This window comes from Eptatretus burgeri, chromosome 13, assembly GCF_056783735.1.
Source record: "Eptatretus burgeri isolate ZD-2024b chromosome 13, Ebu_testis_v1, whole genome shotgun sequence".
Classification (NCBI taxonomy): domain Eukaryota; kingdom Metazoa; phylum Chordata; class Myxini; order Myxiniformes; family Myxinidae; genus Eptatretus; species Eptatretus burgeri.
The window spans coordinates 54,392,620-54,410,380 of NC_140973.1; the positions used below are offsets into that span (position 1 = coordinate 54,392,620).

A 17,761-nucleotide genomic window follows, 5' to 3' on the forward strand; every position below is an offset into this window, starting at 1 on the left:
ATCCCTCGGAGCACTACAGTTCGAGCAGAGAGTGGTAGGCTCTTGACAGAGGAGTCTGAAGTGAAGAGGCCCGCTGGGCCGGAGTTACTGAGCGGTTGTACCAAGCTGATCCCCCAACTGTCGAGTTGGACGTCAAGGGTGTTACAATCCCTGTTGCTGACCTCGAATCAACTGTGGTCCACCTACGCTTGTGGAAACACGGGCTGCGGTGAACCAGTTGAAGCGGGGCAAAGCTCAGGGATCTGTGGCATCCATGCCGAACTTCTCAAGGCTGGTGGAAATGCTGCACTCGTGTCGTTGCATGCAGTTTTGTGCTCTGCCTGGAACACAGGCATCATCTCAACTGACTGGAAGAGGGGCCTTGTTGTCCCTCTCTGGAAAGGAAGGGTGATCGCCAAGACTGCAACAACTACCGAGGGGTGACGCTGCTCTCAGTGCCGGGCAAGGTCTTTGCTCGGATAATTCTCGATAGGGTTCGCCACCATCTGCTTGAGCACCAGCGTCCAGAGCAGTCAGGCTTTACACCAAAGAGGTCAACGATTGACCGTATCCTTGCACTTCGTGTCCTCACCGAACGCAGACGAGAGTTTCGGCAGGGGCTGCTTGCAGCCTATGTTGATCTCTGTAAAGCGTTCGATTCAGTGAATCGGGATGTCCTCTGGAGGATTCTTGGTCTTCGTGGGGTGCCACCAAAACTGATCGATCTGATGTCTGAACTCTACTCTGGTACTGAGAGTGCTGTGAAGTGTGGTGGTAGCATCTCTGACTTATTTCCAGTTGTTACTGGAGTTCGTCAGGGATGTGTACTTGCCCCCACACTTTTCAGCACTTGTATGGACTGGATTCTAGGGAGGATGTCGGAGAGATCAAGTTGCGGTGCGTCATTTGGGAATGTCAAGATCTCGGACCTTGACTTTGCAGATGATGCAGTCATCTTTGCGGAGACTTTAGACATCCTCTTGGGGGCCCTCGAGGTGCTGAATGAGGAGTCGGAGCCATTGGGATTACGGGTTTCTTGGGTCAAAACAAAGATCCAGGCTTTCGGTGACATCTTGGATGCTGCTGTCCTGTCTGTGTCTGTTTGTGTTGAGGATGTTGAGGTCATGGAGAGATTCACTTCCCTTGGCAGTGATATTCATGTCTCTGCTGGCTGCGAGTCAGAGGTCAATAGACGTCTGGGTCGGGCCTGGGGAGTCATGGATTCACTGGATCATGGGGTGTGGCGCTGCCGGTACCTGTGCGGGAGGACGAAAGTCCGAGTCTTCAGGTCCTTGGTACTTCCAGTCTTGCTCTATGGGTGCGAGACTTGGACTCTGACCAAGGATCTGAGACGGATACTTAATTCCTTTGGTACCAGGTCTCTTCGGAGAATCCTTGGCTATCGCTGGTCGGATTTTGTGTCCAACGAGCAGTTGCTGAGAGAGACTCGGATGAGATTTGTTACCTGCATAGTCCGTGAGCGTCAGTTGCGGCTGTATGGACATGTGGCTCGTTTTCCTGACTCTGATCCTGCTCACCAGATTCTCTCAGGGAGGGAGTCTCATGAGTGGAGGAGGCCAGTGGGTCGACCACGTGCCTCATGGTTGCAACAGGTTGACCATCATCTCAAGGAGATGGGGATGGGCCTGGCATCTGCCTGGGGGATGGCCAGACGGAGGCCCCTGGAGTACCGACGGAAAGTGGACGCAGCGACGTGCTGTTCTGGCACATGCTCCCATACCTGACCTGACCTGTTTATCTATCTGTCTGTTTGTTTGTCTGCACAGAACGTTCGTGTTTTTCTCTGCAACCGCTTGTCGGATTGAGACGAAGTTTTCACCTTTGGTGCACCTACTCAAGTAGAATGGTTTAATCATAATTGTGACGTCATAGGTCACATGGTGTGCCAGCCATGTTGGAAAAACAAATAAATTTGGACCTTTGTGTCTGAAAACGCACCAAGGAAAAAATTGAAACTTGGCACATGGCAAGTACTCCTCATAGGGAATAAGTGTGATTTTTCTTTTATAACATCATAGGTGCCTTCGTTATGAATTCACAATTGCATATGTAGAACGCTACATCCCATCAGTATGAAAATTTTTGAGGGTCATCAAGGGATGAAATGGTCCACAAAAACATTTTTAATGACGTCATCAGACACGTGATTCGGCAGCCATAATGTTTGGTTTTTTTAAACCTTCAAATTTTTTATCTGAAATGGTTGAACAGATCAAGGTGAAACTTTACATATATGACCGCCTATCCATGAGAAGCAAAAGATTCACACAAGTGACGTCATTGGTCACATGGTTTGGCAACCATATTGGATTTACCCAAAAACATAAAAATCTTCTTCTCCAGAACAGCTGGACAGATTGGGGGAAACTTCACCTAAATGTTCCCCAATCCTTGTGTGTATATGAGTTTGTTCAAGAATAATTGATACGTCACATTGTTTGGCAGCCATATTGGATTGAATAAAAATATTAAATAATGTTTTCTCTGGAACTGCTTAATGCTCACATGGTTTGGTTTGTCTCTCATTGTATACCATAATCAGTTGGTATACAATAGCCTGTGAATGTCTTCATAGCTGTGGACAAACTCTGGGAAGGGTTTGATTCACAAAGCACTTTCCTTGTGTAGGCCTTCTTGTTTGCTTGACGCAGTAGTGTCGGCTGGTTAAGCATGGGAGGTGTCTTGATATTATGTGTATGTGTGTATGTATATGTATATGTACATATATATATATATATATATATATATATATATATATATATATATATATATATATATATATATATATATATATATATATATATATATATATATATATAATATCACAGCAGAAAGAAGTACCCAGTGATTGCCCAGGGAAGTTTAATACATACTCATACCAGGCATGAACATAGAGGTATTGTAATAAACCTGTATAAAGCAATCTTTTTAATAACATGCGCATGTGCAAACAAAATAATAATTACATTAGTATTGTTGATATCAAATCACTGCAACATCAACATACGATCTTCACAAAACATTTCACTCAATTTCTCCAAGGAAAATCTCAGGCATTGTGAGGAACAAACTCACTGGAGGCATGAACACGGAAGTGCTGTAATAAACCTGTGTAAAGCAATCTTTATAATAACAGCCGAACGTGAAACACTCAAGTAATTAAATTTGTGTTGTTGACAACATATCATGATATGCAACCTCAACACACAATCTTCACAAAACATATTGCTCAATTTATCCTGGGGAAAAAACACAGGGAGTGTATTAGCACCAGACTCGATCAAGTGCTGAAGGCCAATCATCTGATTTTTAATTTCTTTTTTAATTTTTCAATATTTTTTTTTACCCAAACGTAGCCCTCGACCTTCATCTGGATGAAAGAGAAGACCGTGAAAAATTTGGTTGTACTGGTTCCTGCAGGGACCGAATGCATAAATTAACAAGAAAAAGAGCAATCAGAGATTTCAGACCCTTTCCAGGACTTATTTTGTCTGGTGTTTGTGTGTGTATTGTACACTGTGTGGTGTTTGTGTACCTGTGTGTGATGTAATTAATAATAGACATAACTAGAACTGCCATTTTTATAACTTCTGTAGACATAACTAGAACTGCCATTTTATAACTGCTGGCAGTGATGACTGGGTACCAAGACGTCCACTTTGATGCAAACCCACTTTGATTGGACACTTGACCAAGACCCATGACGTTTTTTTTATTATGGAAATAAAAGGTGTCTTCGAAAGGTGTCAGAATGGGATTAAAATAAATTCAATTCAAATCAAATGGAAGACCAAATGTGTACAGTCCTGCATTGGAGTAATCAGAAGGAATCCAAACAAGTACAAAGCAAAGATAAAGTCATCAGGAGGAACCTGGATAGGATTCGCATTTCAGCTACGACTCCTCTACCCTCAAACCCCTCCAGGCACAGCCAAGTGAGCCTTTTTCAAAAAATATAAAATAAAATAAAATAAAATCGAACCCAGATCAAAAAAATTATATAATTCTGGCTGCCAGCTCATGTGTCCAATCAAATTGAAATTTAAAAAATGTATTCCCCATCGCAATTGGATCATAATTGTGACGTTTCACTTCGATTGAAATGAAGCCGGCGAAACGTTGCCTGAGACCGGGTCTGCTCTCACTTTTTTACTCAATATAGCGGAGTCGATCTAATTTTTTACTTTTGGTTGGAGGTGCCTTATTCTTCTTTTATAATGTGTAATCCCAACTGTCTCAATCATATACAGTATATATATATATATATATATATATATATATATATATATATATATATATATATATATATATATATATATATATATATATATATATATATATATATATACTAGACAACCCACGAACCTGTTGGGTTCCCATTGTGACAGCGGTTGACGAAAAAAATAATTTCAAGAAAAATAAATAAAGATAGCTCCAGCGAACTATACCGCTGAGGTTGTTTGCATTGATCAAATTCTCCCGAAGAGTACTTCACTGGATCGGGAATCGATTTTTAAAATAATTTTTTTCGTTGCTTGATTTGAACGAAACTTGATACTGCACACTGCAGGCAAATGGTGAGTAAGGTGGCCCTAAAATTTTTGCACTATCGTCTACCGTTTTGGTTGTATTTCGGGAAAATACATACATACATACATTCATACATAAAAGCCGGTAGGCGGACATGGGTAGTCGGCCGTTGCTAGGCAACGTTGGGGTCCATAGCAACGGTTCTTTCTCACACATAACTAGGACATACCATGAACCTAACATACCAGTTTCATGTATATCTGACTCAGTCTCTGAGATATAACGAACTTCGTTTTTTTATTGTTTTCGACCAGGGTTCATTCTAAGTCTTTCTTCTCCGACAGTTTTCATAGGATCCGGCTGTAAATTTTTGACAATATGGCTGAATGTACTGCCCACAGTCGCTCGTGGCCCAATTTTTGATTTTCGAAAAAATAATTTTTTTATGATTTTTCAAAAATTTCAAAGTCCCGTTGCTAGGCAACGGTGGTGTCCATAGCAACGGTTCTCATTTGCACACAACTGGGTCATGGTATGAATCTACCAACCAAGTTTCATCAAAATCACCATTGTATTAACGGAGCACTGGACCGAACAGACATACAGACAGACAGACAGACATACATACAGACAGACGGACAGACAGACAAACATATCGACGGAAATACTGATAATAAGAGTAGAAAAAAAAAATCTTAAATTTTTTTTTTCGACTAGATCGACTTCCCAAAAAAAAAAATATATATATATATATATATATATATATATATATATATATATATATACATTTATGTATCAACACTAATAAGTGTCAGTGTGTCTCTTCAATAACTCCAAAACCATAATACCTAGCATGTATACGAAGAAAATTTCAAGTGCAAGAGTGAAAATTGGGTGTTTGGGTTCATTAAAACACCCCTTTTGAAGATCATTCGCAGCCTTATTTAATCATATCCTTCATCAGGTGATCCTCAGCCTTCTTGCTCTCTCGGGTCTCAAGGCGTTTCCTGGGTAACCTCGCTAGGGTCTGAAGCTACTGGGTTTTTTGGCCTGCTGACATCCATGCTTTGACTTGGAACAGGCCACAACGATTTCTTTATGATAAAGTTGTTGTTTCACTTTTCTCAGTCATATTATCGAAAAAAATGCCTGTTCATCATAGCTACGAATTGCTCTTTACATCGCTTTTGTAAGTATAAAATCTTTCAAATTCGAAGCTTGGAGTAATTTCATGCATTATATGATATAATTTTCCACGATCTACTCTCATGGACTGATTAAAGTATATCATCAAAATATTATTTCGGGTTTGAGGATCGGATATTTTCCGGACTGAATAAGTGTTAAAATTTGTTGTGAAATCTGATAATTTAAAGAAATAACTAATCCAATATACCTATTTACTTTAAGCAAGCAAGGCTATGTTCATTCCTTCTCCGTAGATAAACAAGAAAATGTGAAATTTACAAAGCATTAAACTTAACTTTTTTCCTGTTTGGAGAATTATATTGAGTGAACTAAAAATTGAGGAACGTGCCAAAATTATGCAGCTTCATTGAGCTACATGATTTAATGCATTCACTGCTAGAGCTCATTCCCTGTCCCTCGGAGGGACTGCCTATCCATAGTGTCTGCCAGATCTGTGTCTATATTTTCAGAGGTTTCACGAGGTGTTCTTCAGGGAATCAAAGGAAATCTGGTAAAAAAACGGACATTAAAAAAAAAAGTTATAACGTTTGCACAAACCCTGAACCGATGTACCATGTGATGCGTGCAGAGATGAGCAGGCAAGGTGGTGGATTTTTTGCAATGTTTATTTCACGGGCGATTGAACTTTGCGATGTCTCCAGAGTTGTTCTGCATTAAGCTGAGAATCTTTTGTGGATAAAGACATTATTTGAACGAATACATTTTATTTTATCAACTGCTGTATGCACGGTGAAGACCGGCTTTGAAGTTAAAGGGATCCGATATGATTTGTAGCGACAGCTTGGCCAACCATTCCTTATCAACCATTTAAATGGAGTGCTTGCAAGAGTGCTTGAGCCACTTTCCGAACGCTTTACATTTCATGGCGGTACCACGCTACATCCTTTTGAGCGAATCGTTCACTCACTATGGACGCTTTTGTCCGCTACGTCATTTCAGAACGAGTGGTTCGTGCTCCGTCACCCTGAGCTAGTGGTTCGTGCTCCGTCACCCTGAGCTAGTGGTTCATGCTCCGTCACCCTGAGCTAGTGGTTCGTGCTCCGTCACCCTCAGCAAGTGGTTCGTGCTCCGTCACCCTGAGCGAGTGGTTCATGCTCCGTCACCCTGAGCGAGTGGTTCGTGATCCGTCACCCTGAGCTAGTGGTTCGTGCTCTGTCACCCTGAGCGAGTGGTTCATGCTCCGTCACCCTCAGCAAGTGGTTCGTGCTCCGTCACCCTGAGCCAGTTGTGAAACAACACCCGATTTCCGAGGTGATTGCTGTATTAACCTGTATTCTAAATTACCGAGCCAATTTTTTTTCCACCCATCACACACAACTGTTTAAAAGATGAATGTTTGTGAACATAAACCTGAAACGTCGAATCATAATTTGGGTTGTTGCCGATATCAGCCAAGTGTGTGTGTGTGTTTTTTTCATAAAGCATATATATATATATATATATATATATATATATATATATATATATATATATATATATATATCTCTATCTCTATCTCTATCTATAGCTCTACCTCTACCTCTACCTCTACCTCTACCTCTATCTCTATCTCTATCTCTCTCTCTGTCCCATCCTTGTTCTACCCCTCTTAATACAGTGCAGCACCCTCCTCACACACTCTCACTATCCCGTCCTCTTCACTCACACTCTCACTCTCACTCTCACTCTGTCTCTGGATATATCTGTGTGGCGGTTATGTCTGGGCAGGGTTTGTCTCCGGCCATGTCCATTGTCCAGACAGGGTTTGTCTCCGGCCATGCCTATTGTCCAGGCAGGGTTTGTCTCTGGCCATGTCCTGTCTCCAGGCAAGGTTTGTCTCCGGATGTGTCCGGGTGGTGTTTATGTCCGGGCGGTAGTTTGTCTCCGAACATGTCCAAGCGGTGTTTGTCTCCAGCCCGCTTGGCTCCAGATGCTTCCGGGTGGCAATTAACGCTCCACCGCACGTCTGCCTTCCCTTCCCTCACCCATCCTTGATCCCCCACCCCTCCTATCTCCTTTCTCCCCGCTTGCTCTCCCCCTTCTCCCCTCCTATCTCCTTCCCCCCTTTCGTATTCCTGTCACCAAAGTGACAGGTGGTGTGTGTGTGTGTGTACATATATATATATATATATATATATATATATATATATATATATATATATATATATATATATATATATATATATCTTCTTCTTCTTCTTTCGGCTGCTCCCGTTAGGGGTCGCCACAGCGGATCATCCATATGATCCGCATAGTGATTTGGCACATGTTTTACACCGGATGCCCTTCCTGACGCAACCCTGGTCGCCTCTTACGACACAGGGATATGGTACACCTATTTTAACTGGGGAATACATATATATATATATATATATATATATATATATATATATATATATCATGCATATATATATATATCATGCATATATATATATATATATATATATATATATATATATATATATATATATATATATATATATATATATATATATATATATATATCATGCATATATATATATACAGTATATCATGCACAATTTCAAAACACACCTGGGCCTCAGTCTTCAAACTTCTGCCCTGCCTTGACCATGATACTGTCCAAACACAAAGCAGTGTCTAAACTGCATCGTGATACTGCATCTAAACACAAAACTGCATCAGAATACTGCATCTAAACATTGGACACAAAACGTGTCGATCAAGATGGTGATCAGCAGGGCAGAGACAATGTGCTTGCGTGGCAGGCAACACTTGTTGCTGGCAGGTCATGCAGCAAGCACTGTGATGGGACTCGATCTGTGCCCTGCTGCCTCGTCAAGTTAGGGGTTTAATTTGGTTCATTAAAAGAGCCTCATATGGTCACGAATAAACAATCAGCAGTATGTTGTCCTGATGAACCCACAAGGGCAAAATCTAGATCGACATCTCTGCTTTCATCTGTTCATGACCATTGGCTTTAAACTCAGTCTTCAAAAGCCTAAGTACCATATGGATGCCTTCTAGTTTGGAGGTGATGTGTTGGTATCATTTATGTACATGATGTCAGCGTCATGTCATCGAATCAGTTGGACTTCTTTGGTTGAATTTAATATTCCTGGCTGCAAACCTCCTGACTGGTTATCAGCAGGGCAGAGACAAAGTGCTCACATGGCAGGTGACACTTGTTACTGGCAAGTCATGCAGAAAGTGCTGCGATACATATATATATATATATATATATATATATATATATATATATATATATATATATATGTGTGTGTGTGTGTGTGTGTGTGTGTGTGTGTGTGTGTGTGTGTGTGTGTGTGTGTGTGTGTGTGTGTGTGTGTGTGTGTGTGTGTGTATAGATGTCAAGTGAATCAGATTTAAAATTCCGATTTTTGTGACCTTGACCTTTTGACCTCTTGACCTTAAAAAAAAATCAGATTCTTCTTGTGACTACCTCTACCAGGTGGTTAAGTTTGGAGAAGATTGGAGTAAAAATAAGGTGACCTGTAGGTGATTGACATCCAGACAGACAGACACAGACAGAGAATAACAGACCAGACCAACCAATATACTTGCGAATCTTCCATTTCACAAGTAACAAACAGGGGTGAAAATATAACCTCCATCCACCTTCGGTGGTGGTGGTAATAATTTGTGATACTGATTTCACTCCATCAAAATCTACCAAATATCGTTTTCATTTGTAGCTGTCAGGCTGTTTCATTTTTTTCTGAACTTCGCCAGCAGTTTATATCAACACTTGCCCCTGATTGTCACTTTAGATGCGATGCACAGGACAAACTGAATGCCAGTGCTTTCTGTGGCTTGTGATGTCAATACTTTCTCAATCAATCTTCCATTATCCTCTCTTCTCACCACCACATGGCCAGCCAGAGTGAAGCAGGAAGAGCGATGTGGAAATCTAAATTGACCCATGGGCACATCATTTGGCTACAGTCGTTCCAAAGCTTCAAATGCAACTTCCCATCAAGCGGAGATTGTGAATTGCTCTCAGTATTGAAAAATGAGGTTTGAATTGCTTTGGAGATTAGGCCATTCGATCGAGAATATTTGGGGTTTTTTTCACACTCGATACCTATTTTCGATTAAAAAAAAAATCGTTAAAGGCAAAGAATATACAAGTTGTTGTTGGTGCACAACATGCAGTAGATTCTGCCTCCATGTCATATTTCAATATTCAGGAGTTATTACTTACTTACGTAACTAGAAGGGCACTCAGTAGAGCGCATACCTCTGCCACGAGAACATATCAGGCCCAATCAATACATTTTTGAGATATCGTGTGATACATCGTTTTTGGCCCTCTCTCAATGGTGAAGAATCACTTTAACAATTAAATAATTATCGTATCCGGATATGGATTTGAATCTTCACCAAAATCGAATCAATTGGTCCTTGTTACGCACCAATCTAGTACACCAAATTTCGTCCAAATCCGTCAACAACTTTTTGAGATATTGTGCAAAATATCAGTTTAGCCCTCTCTATCAATGGTGAAGAATCACTTAAAAAATTCTAGTAGCCGGATCCGAATCCGAATCCGGATCTTCACGAAAATTTAATCAGTTTGTCCTTGTCACAAACCAAACCTGTCCACCAAATTTCATCTGAATCCGTCCCCAACTTTTTGAGATATCCTGCACACAGACAAACAGACCGACAATCAAACACAGCCTGGTGTGAAAACATAACTTCCTTCCACCTTCGGTTGCGGAGGTAATAACAGGGCTGTCAAGATAGCCTGGAGGTTTGCACACTCTCCTCCGAGCCATCAAGCCTGGGTTCGAATCTCGACCCAAGTATAAACTGCCATAATGCTGTTTCACATGTAGGGTGAGACATCAAGGTGTGTGTGCCAGTGGATAACACAACATAGGTTGTTGTGTCTTTGTGTGTGCAGCTGTTTTGACATGTTTTTTTTACATCCCAATAGGAGGTGCCTTTCTGTTTTGACCTTGCACAACCTACACAACAAATCTGATTGGTTCAGTCCCACCATTTTCTTTAAGCCAATGGTGTATTGTCCTTGGCACTGTGTGTGTGTGTGTGTACTCCGTCACTTGGGTGGACATGAATGTGGGCACCCCATTTGCTGGAATTAATTGAGACCTCAAAGATCCCATGTTTTTCTTGAATAGTTCAGTTATTGCTGGAAGCCTGATCAAAGTTAAAAAAAAAAAAATCCTGCCAAAATCACCTTCAGTGGAACGTCCAGCCCTGGCAGCCGGATTGTGATAGACTTGTGCAAAAAACTTCCTCGGCTGACCTCGCGCGAGAATATGGGAGTACCTGGGGCTGATGAAGAAGTAGCACGAGACTACCTAGTTTATATATCGTACGTACTCCGGCACAGATGAAGGTTTGAAACACACAAAAAAGTGATCATTGACAAATGGAGTTGTATGAGGATGAAAAGATGATTGACAATGTTGGTGAGGTGGATGAAGGAGTCTGAAAATGAGTCATTTATTCCACCCTCGTCGGTGGAGGTGGTGAAGTGGATTAAGCTATTCATACATGAAAGTGCCGCTGCACCCCATCCTACATTTGCTGTATTTTTTTTCTGCATCCAAGAAATCTCAAGGAGCTAATGATCACTAACACTTGCACGTGCGCACACACACACACACACACACACACACACACACACACACACACACACACACACACACACACACACACACACACACACACACACACACACACACACACACACACACACACACACACACACACATTATTTGAAGGCATTTCATTTGCATGCCAGCTGAGTGTACTGAGAGAAAATGAATCGACGGACCTGTCGCCGCAGACTCGAAGCAATTTTGATGAAAACAATCATTTAAATTGCTTGCAATTGAAAGGGTTGATTTTCCTTGAGGCTATAAGTGGGGGTGGGGGGGGTGAAGTTAGGGGTGGGGGGGGGGGCTGGTATTCACATATCATTTCACCTGATCACAATAGTTTTTCATTGCAGATTACTGTGGAAGTGTGTCTAGCTGGCAAACACAACAGGCTTTGTGCGGTTCAAAACGGAGCTGTGAAAAATGGAGTATCAACTTCAACAGTGTTGGTGTTTTTCATTGTTTCCTGGAATGAAAAGTAATTCAATGCAAATCCATGTTGAGTGAAAATAAATAAATGCCATTCATGAATCACTGCAGTAGATTCACCTGAACAATCACAATATACAGTATTCATCTGTCGGGATATGTTATTCCTTGTTTTACTAAAATGATAGTTTGTGGTTGGTTACGGATCGGTTTTGTTGTCGTGATCTAAGTGCTTTCAAAGAGACACCAGGGGTTTAGTGCAGGTTTTGCAAAATATTGCTGAAATTTGAGGCCCGAGGCCTGGGAATATTTATTTGTATTACGACATCCCTTTCTCCCAGGTACGTTTCTTAAACAGGTGCGTCCTGTGGCTCAGCAGGTATCTCTCTAGAATGTGTCGGCCAATTTTAACAAGAATATAAATGTGGAACAATGCCAAGGGGGTCCAAGTTGAGGTGAAACTCGTCGAGAAAGTCCTTGTCTTAGTCCATCTGTCCGACGTTTGATGAAACTGCTGTCTTGATAATAGTCTTGTTTATGGTCTTGACGACATTGTCCATCTGTCGTCCGGTGAGCCGATTCAAACTGACTGCACAATCACGTTGCTCTGCTGCATGGGAGTGAAGCTGTTGTTAAAGTGTCATAAAAGTTTTGGAACAACTCATGACAAGAAATTTGTCACCAACACCTCGATTGGACTCTCAGATTTTGTTTCTCACGAATATATTTAAAGAGCTTTTGCCTACGCAGGCAAACATTTTTTGTCACTTCATCAACACTTTTGGTCAAACAAAGTATTTACAAATGCAGTCATCAATGCTTTTCTATTTTGGTTTCCTGTTGTTTTGATTACTTATTCTATCAACATGCAGTACATTATGCCTACATGTCACATTTCAATATTTAGGAATTATTACGTACTCAACAATAGGACTGGCAGGATAGCCTATAGGTTTGCACACTCTCCTCTGAGCCGTCGAGCCTGGGTTTGAGTCTTGACCCAGCTATAAACTATCATCCTGGTGTTTTGCGTGCAGGGTGAGGCATCAATATATGTGTGCTCCATCACTTGGGTGGACATTAAACTGGGTGCCCCATTTGCTAGAATTCGTTGGTGGACGCCAAAGATCCCACGGTGTTTTTCTCAAATAGTTGAGTTGTCACCGGAAGCCTGACCAAAGTAAAAATAATCTCTTGTGATTCAAGCACCAAGTGATGCACATAGTGATGCACCCGGTGAATTACTAAGTGTATCTGTTGTCGCACCATGTAATGAACAAGACGTTGATGGTAATTATTTGCAAATTGAAAGTAATACAATGTCTGACCTCAAGTTTTTCCACCCAAACTGTGACACGCTTTGGAATAAGGGAGATGATCTCAAAACTAGATGGGAGATACAGAAACCAGATATAGTAGCACTAACTGAGATTTATCCAAAGAACATTCAACCATGGCAACAAGTACAACCTTGTGAAGTCCAGATACAAGGATACCAGATGAAGGATGTGTTGTGAAACGAAGAGAGGTGATTTACCTTAAAGACGGCATCTCAGGATCCTTAACAAATCTGGACGAGCAGAAGTTTGAAGAGTCAGTGTGGGTCAGATCAGGAAAGGAGAGACTATGGTTCTGTTTGACTGTGTGTACAGAAGTCCAACAAATAATGAAGCCAATATTAAAGAACTGTGTACACCGTTGGAGAAAGCAATCAGACAGAACTACAGTGAGTTAATTGTAGTTGGAGACTTCAACTACAGAGAGATAAACTGGCAATTGCAAAACATCAGAGGAACTGATTCTCATGCAAGTCATTCTTTCTTCGACTGTGTGAATGACCTATTTCTTCATCAACACTTACATGAACCAACAACATTTAGAGATGGGCAAACTCCTAACCTCCTGGACTTGGTGTTGACTAATAAGGAAGAGGTAATATCCGAGATGGAAATTGGTCCACCCTTGGGCAAGAGTGATCACGTGACGTTATTATTTCAGATGACAGTCGAATCACAGAATGTGGAGGAGGTACTAACCAGGAACTACAACCAAGCAGATTATGACAAGATCTGATGAAATTTGAGAGAGGTTGACTGGGAGCAAGAACTACTAGATACTGCTGAAACAGAGGCATGGGTTATATTTAAAGGTGCCATTCAGAATTGCAAAGAGGACTGTATCTCCTTGAGAAAGAAGATGACTCAGAAACAGCCACAGTGGATGAACAAAGCAGCTCTTGAGTCAATGATGGAGAAACAAAGGTGCTGGGACAGATATCTAAATCGTAGAAACAAGGAAAGTAACGATGGATGGGAGGACAACATGAAAGCGAGAAACATAGCAACCTCAACAATCAGATAGACTAAAGCAAGATTTGAGAATAAATTAGCAGAGGAGGTCAAGATCAACGATAACAGTTTTTGGAAACACGTGACGAGCCAATCCAAGGTGAAGACAGAAGTCCTTGACCTGCAATAATCTGCTGGAGACTGGGCAAGGAGTGACGCAGAGAAGGCAGAAACTCTCAATGCATACTTTGGGAGTGTTTATTCACAAGAGGATGTGTCAACAATGCCCAGTCAGGAATTGATATCAGAAGCCACCATATCTGATGTAGATCATATCATTCACTTCGCAAGACATCAACTGCCTTCTTGCACACAAAGACATCAACAAGTCCCCAGGACCAGATGGGATACGTTCGTGTGTTCCAAGAGAAACCCATACAGAAATTTGTGAACCTCTTTGGATGATCTTCACCAAACTCTTGAGGGAAGGAGGTGTTCCAAAGTTATGAAAACAAGCTACTGTAGTGTCTTTTTTCAAGAAGGGTAAGAAGTCTAATCCAGCTAAATACAGACCAGTAAGTCTGACCTCCGTGGTGTGCAAGTTAATGTTGAAGAAATTTTGAAAAGCCATGATTAAACACATATACAAAACCATTTACTGAGTACAGAGCAGCATGGATTTCACATTGCAAGATCTAGTGCAACCCAACTAGTGGTGGTTCTTGAGAAATGGACAAGAGATCTTGACGGGGGTTATAATATTGACTGCATGTACTTCGATTATCGAAAGGCCTTCGACAGTGTGCCACGCCAGTGCCTTCTTCGTAAGCTTGAATCATATGGAAATGGGGGAAGTATACTAAGTTGGATAGAGGAGTACTTGACTCAACAGTCACAAAGAGTTAAAGTGAGAAGAAAGTTCTCGCAGTCTGGATGTTCTGAGCAGCATTCTACAAGGAAGTGTACTGGGACCAGTATTGTTCATCCTCTTCATCGACGATCCCCCAAAGGATGTCGACTCAAATCTGAAAGTATTTGCTAATGACAAAAATCTGTACAAAATTGACTGTCAAGATGAACCTGAAGTCCTTCATAGAGATGTGGATGCTGTAACTGAATGGTCTAGAAAGTGGCAATTACCATTCAATAAAGAGGAATGTAAAGTTGTCCACCATGGGAGGAAAAATCAGAAATGCACATACCCTGTCAGATGATTCAAGGCAGAAGGAAGTCAAGGAGGGGAAAGGGGAAAATGCTTGGGCATTATATTCGATACAAGTCTAACCTTCAGCACTCATGCTGCTGAAGCTACCAAGAGAGCTAACATGAAGCTGGGAATCATTAAAAGATCTTTCTCAGCTCTAAAACAGAAATAAATTCTTCAACTCTGCAAGACCATCATGAGGCCAACACTAGAAACTAGAATACTGCGACTCTGTGTGGTGCCCTACATACAAGAAAGACAAGAACCTGATGGAGAAAGTACAACAAGGAGCTCCCAGACTAATACCTGATTCATGACATCGAGAATACCCACAAAGACTGATAGCTCTGAAATTATCAACATGAGCCAAGAGAAGACAAAGGGCAGAACTCACCCAGGTCTTCAAAATTGCCAAGAAGTTTGAAAACCTGGAGGTTATGAAATTTTTCGAGATGGATGAGGCATTGAGAACCAGAGGTGAAAGACTGAAAATTATGAAATACCACTGTAGAACCAGACAATGACAATGCATTCTCATTGAGAATGATCAACAACTGGAACTCACCACCTGAAAGAGCAGTCAACGCAAAAATGGTCAACCAGTTCAAGTCAGCACTGGAAGTACATTATTGAAGTATAAACCATACCAGAGGAATACATGTATCAGCACACTAATGAAGGGCAAATAAGCATCACTTCCAGCCTCGACAACCAGGTAAAATCCAAGTGAAGTAAACATACATGTGATTAGATGTGAAAACAATTAACTATTCTACAGTTGTAAGGATTTTTGTACACTTTTTAAATCATTGTTGCCTTGGGTTAGACTGCTTCGAGGAGATACTGAAATCATTGCTGAATAGAATGTCAAAATAATTATTGCCAAAAAATATATATATATATATATATACACCCGACATACCACTTTTTACAAACTTTTTTATTCGACTTTTACAAACTTTAGTCCCCTTAATACCTCTGTATACACACATATATAATGGTTACAACCGACCAGTCGTAAGTCGATTTGGTCGTAAGTCGGCCAACCTTTATTTTTACCTTTATTTTTAGTGTATAGGCCAATGCAAAAATTACCATATGTATATTATACTGTATAATGATATAATAATAATAATCATCTGTATGTAATATTTTATTAACAATTTCTTTGTTCATTATTGTTATAACCATGGTTATAAAAACCATTTTTATTGTTACTGTATAACGTTTTTACGTCCGTCAGGTTTAAGTCAAACACTGCATACTACAACACAATTATTGGTCTCCAGAATACTACAGCATACCTTTCTTTATCTTTCAAAATCGTCGACACAGTAGTGTGTGATAACTTAAAATCACGTGCGATCGCATTCACTTTCTTTCCTCCTTCGTGCTGTTTGATCACCTGCATTTTCGTGGTGAGATCAATGGCCTTTCTTTCCTTCTTGGCAGGTTGAGGAGTAGACAAAGATAATTTCCTCATGGTAGACATCTTTGGGGTTTGAAGTAAAAAAATTAAGGCAAACGGATACGGATAAACTGCGCAATACTGAGACCACGCTAACACGCCAGCACTGGCGGGCACTGGGGCGGAAACTGTCGTACACCCAGCTGGGCAACACTCGCGCTGCCAGACGCGGAGCAGTCGTGGCCAGACATACAGTACATATCGCGGTCGCGGGCATGGACGTAAAGTCGATCAGTCGTAAGTCGCATAGGTCGTAAGTCGACGACTTACTGTATATATACATATATATATATATATATATATATATATATATATATATATATATATATATATATATACACACACATTCATCTATCCATTGGGACCATACTCTGTGCAGAGCGTTAGTGCTGCCTAAGCAGTCTCCTTGGCTTCTGGGCACAATCCTGGATGGGTCGCCACTCCGACACAGGATACCAGCAAGCTGGCACTCATTTTGCCGACCTAGGAAGGATGACAGGCAGAGTCAACCCCACCTGGTATTAATTCAACAGCCGAAGGGGATTTGAACTCAGGATCCGAGGATGCCAAGCCCACCACCCCAACCATGAAGCCAATACCAGGCACACACACACATATATATATATATATATATATATATATATATATATATATATATATATATATATATATATATATATATATATATATATATATATATATATATATACAGTAATCCCCCGTTTCTCGCGGGAGTTACGTTCCAAACCTCCCCGCGCTAAGTGAAAATCCGCGATGAATGGACGCCTCCCCCAAAAATCGATTCGTCTGGTCTGGTCGGTTTGGCTTTGAGGTGCCTGAGATCAACTAGTCTGGTCTGGTCGGTTTGGCAGTGATTGGGTTTGAGGTGCCTGAGATCAACTAGTCTGGTCTGGTCGGTTTGGCAGTGATTGGGTTTGAGGTGACGGAGATCGACTCGTCTGGTCTGGTCGGTTTTGAGGTGCTGGGAATGAGCAGTGCTCGTCCATCAGCGGCAAACCTT

The 17,761-nt window shown here is 41.1% G+C and overlaps 1 protein-coding gene across 4 annotated transcripts in view; it reads left to right on the forward strand.

Moving 5' to 3' along the window:
- Nucleotides 1-17,761, forward strand: part of PCDH9 (protocadherin 9) — a 190,934-nt gene that overhangs the window by 136,158 nt on the left and 37,015 nt on the right. The window contains exon 3 of one of the 4 annotated variants that reach the window (XM_085852491.1): nucleotides 11,705-11,829. The exons of the other annotated variants lie outside the window; for them this stretch is intronic. Coding sequence (XP_085708617.1) covers nucleotides 11,705-11,826 — 122 coding nt within the window. The 3' untranslated portion in view covers nucleotides 11,827-11,829. The remainder of the gene's footprint in view (nucleotides 1-11,704; nucleotides 11,830-17,761) is intronic. 4 annotated transcript variants of the gene reach the window in all.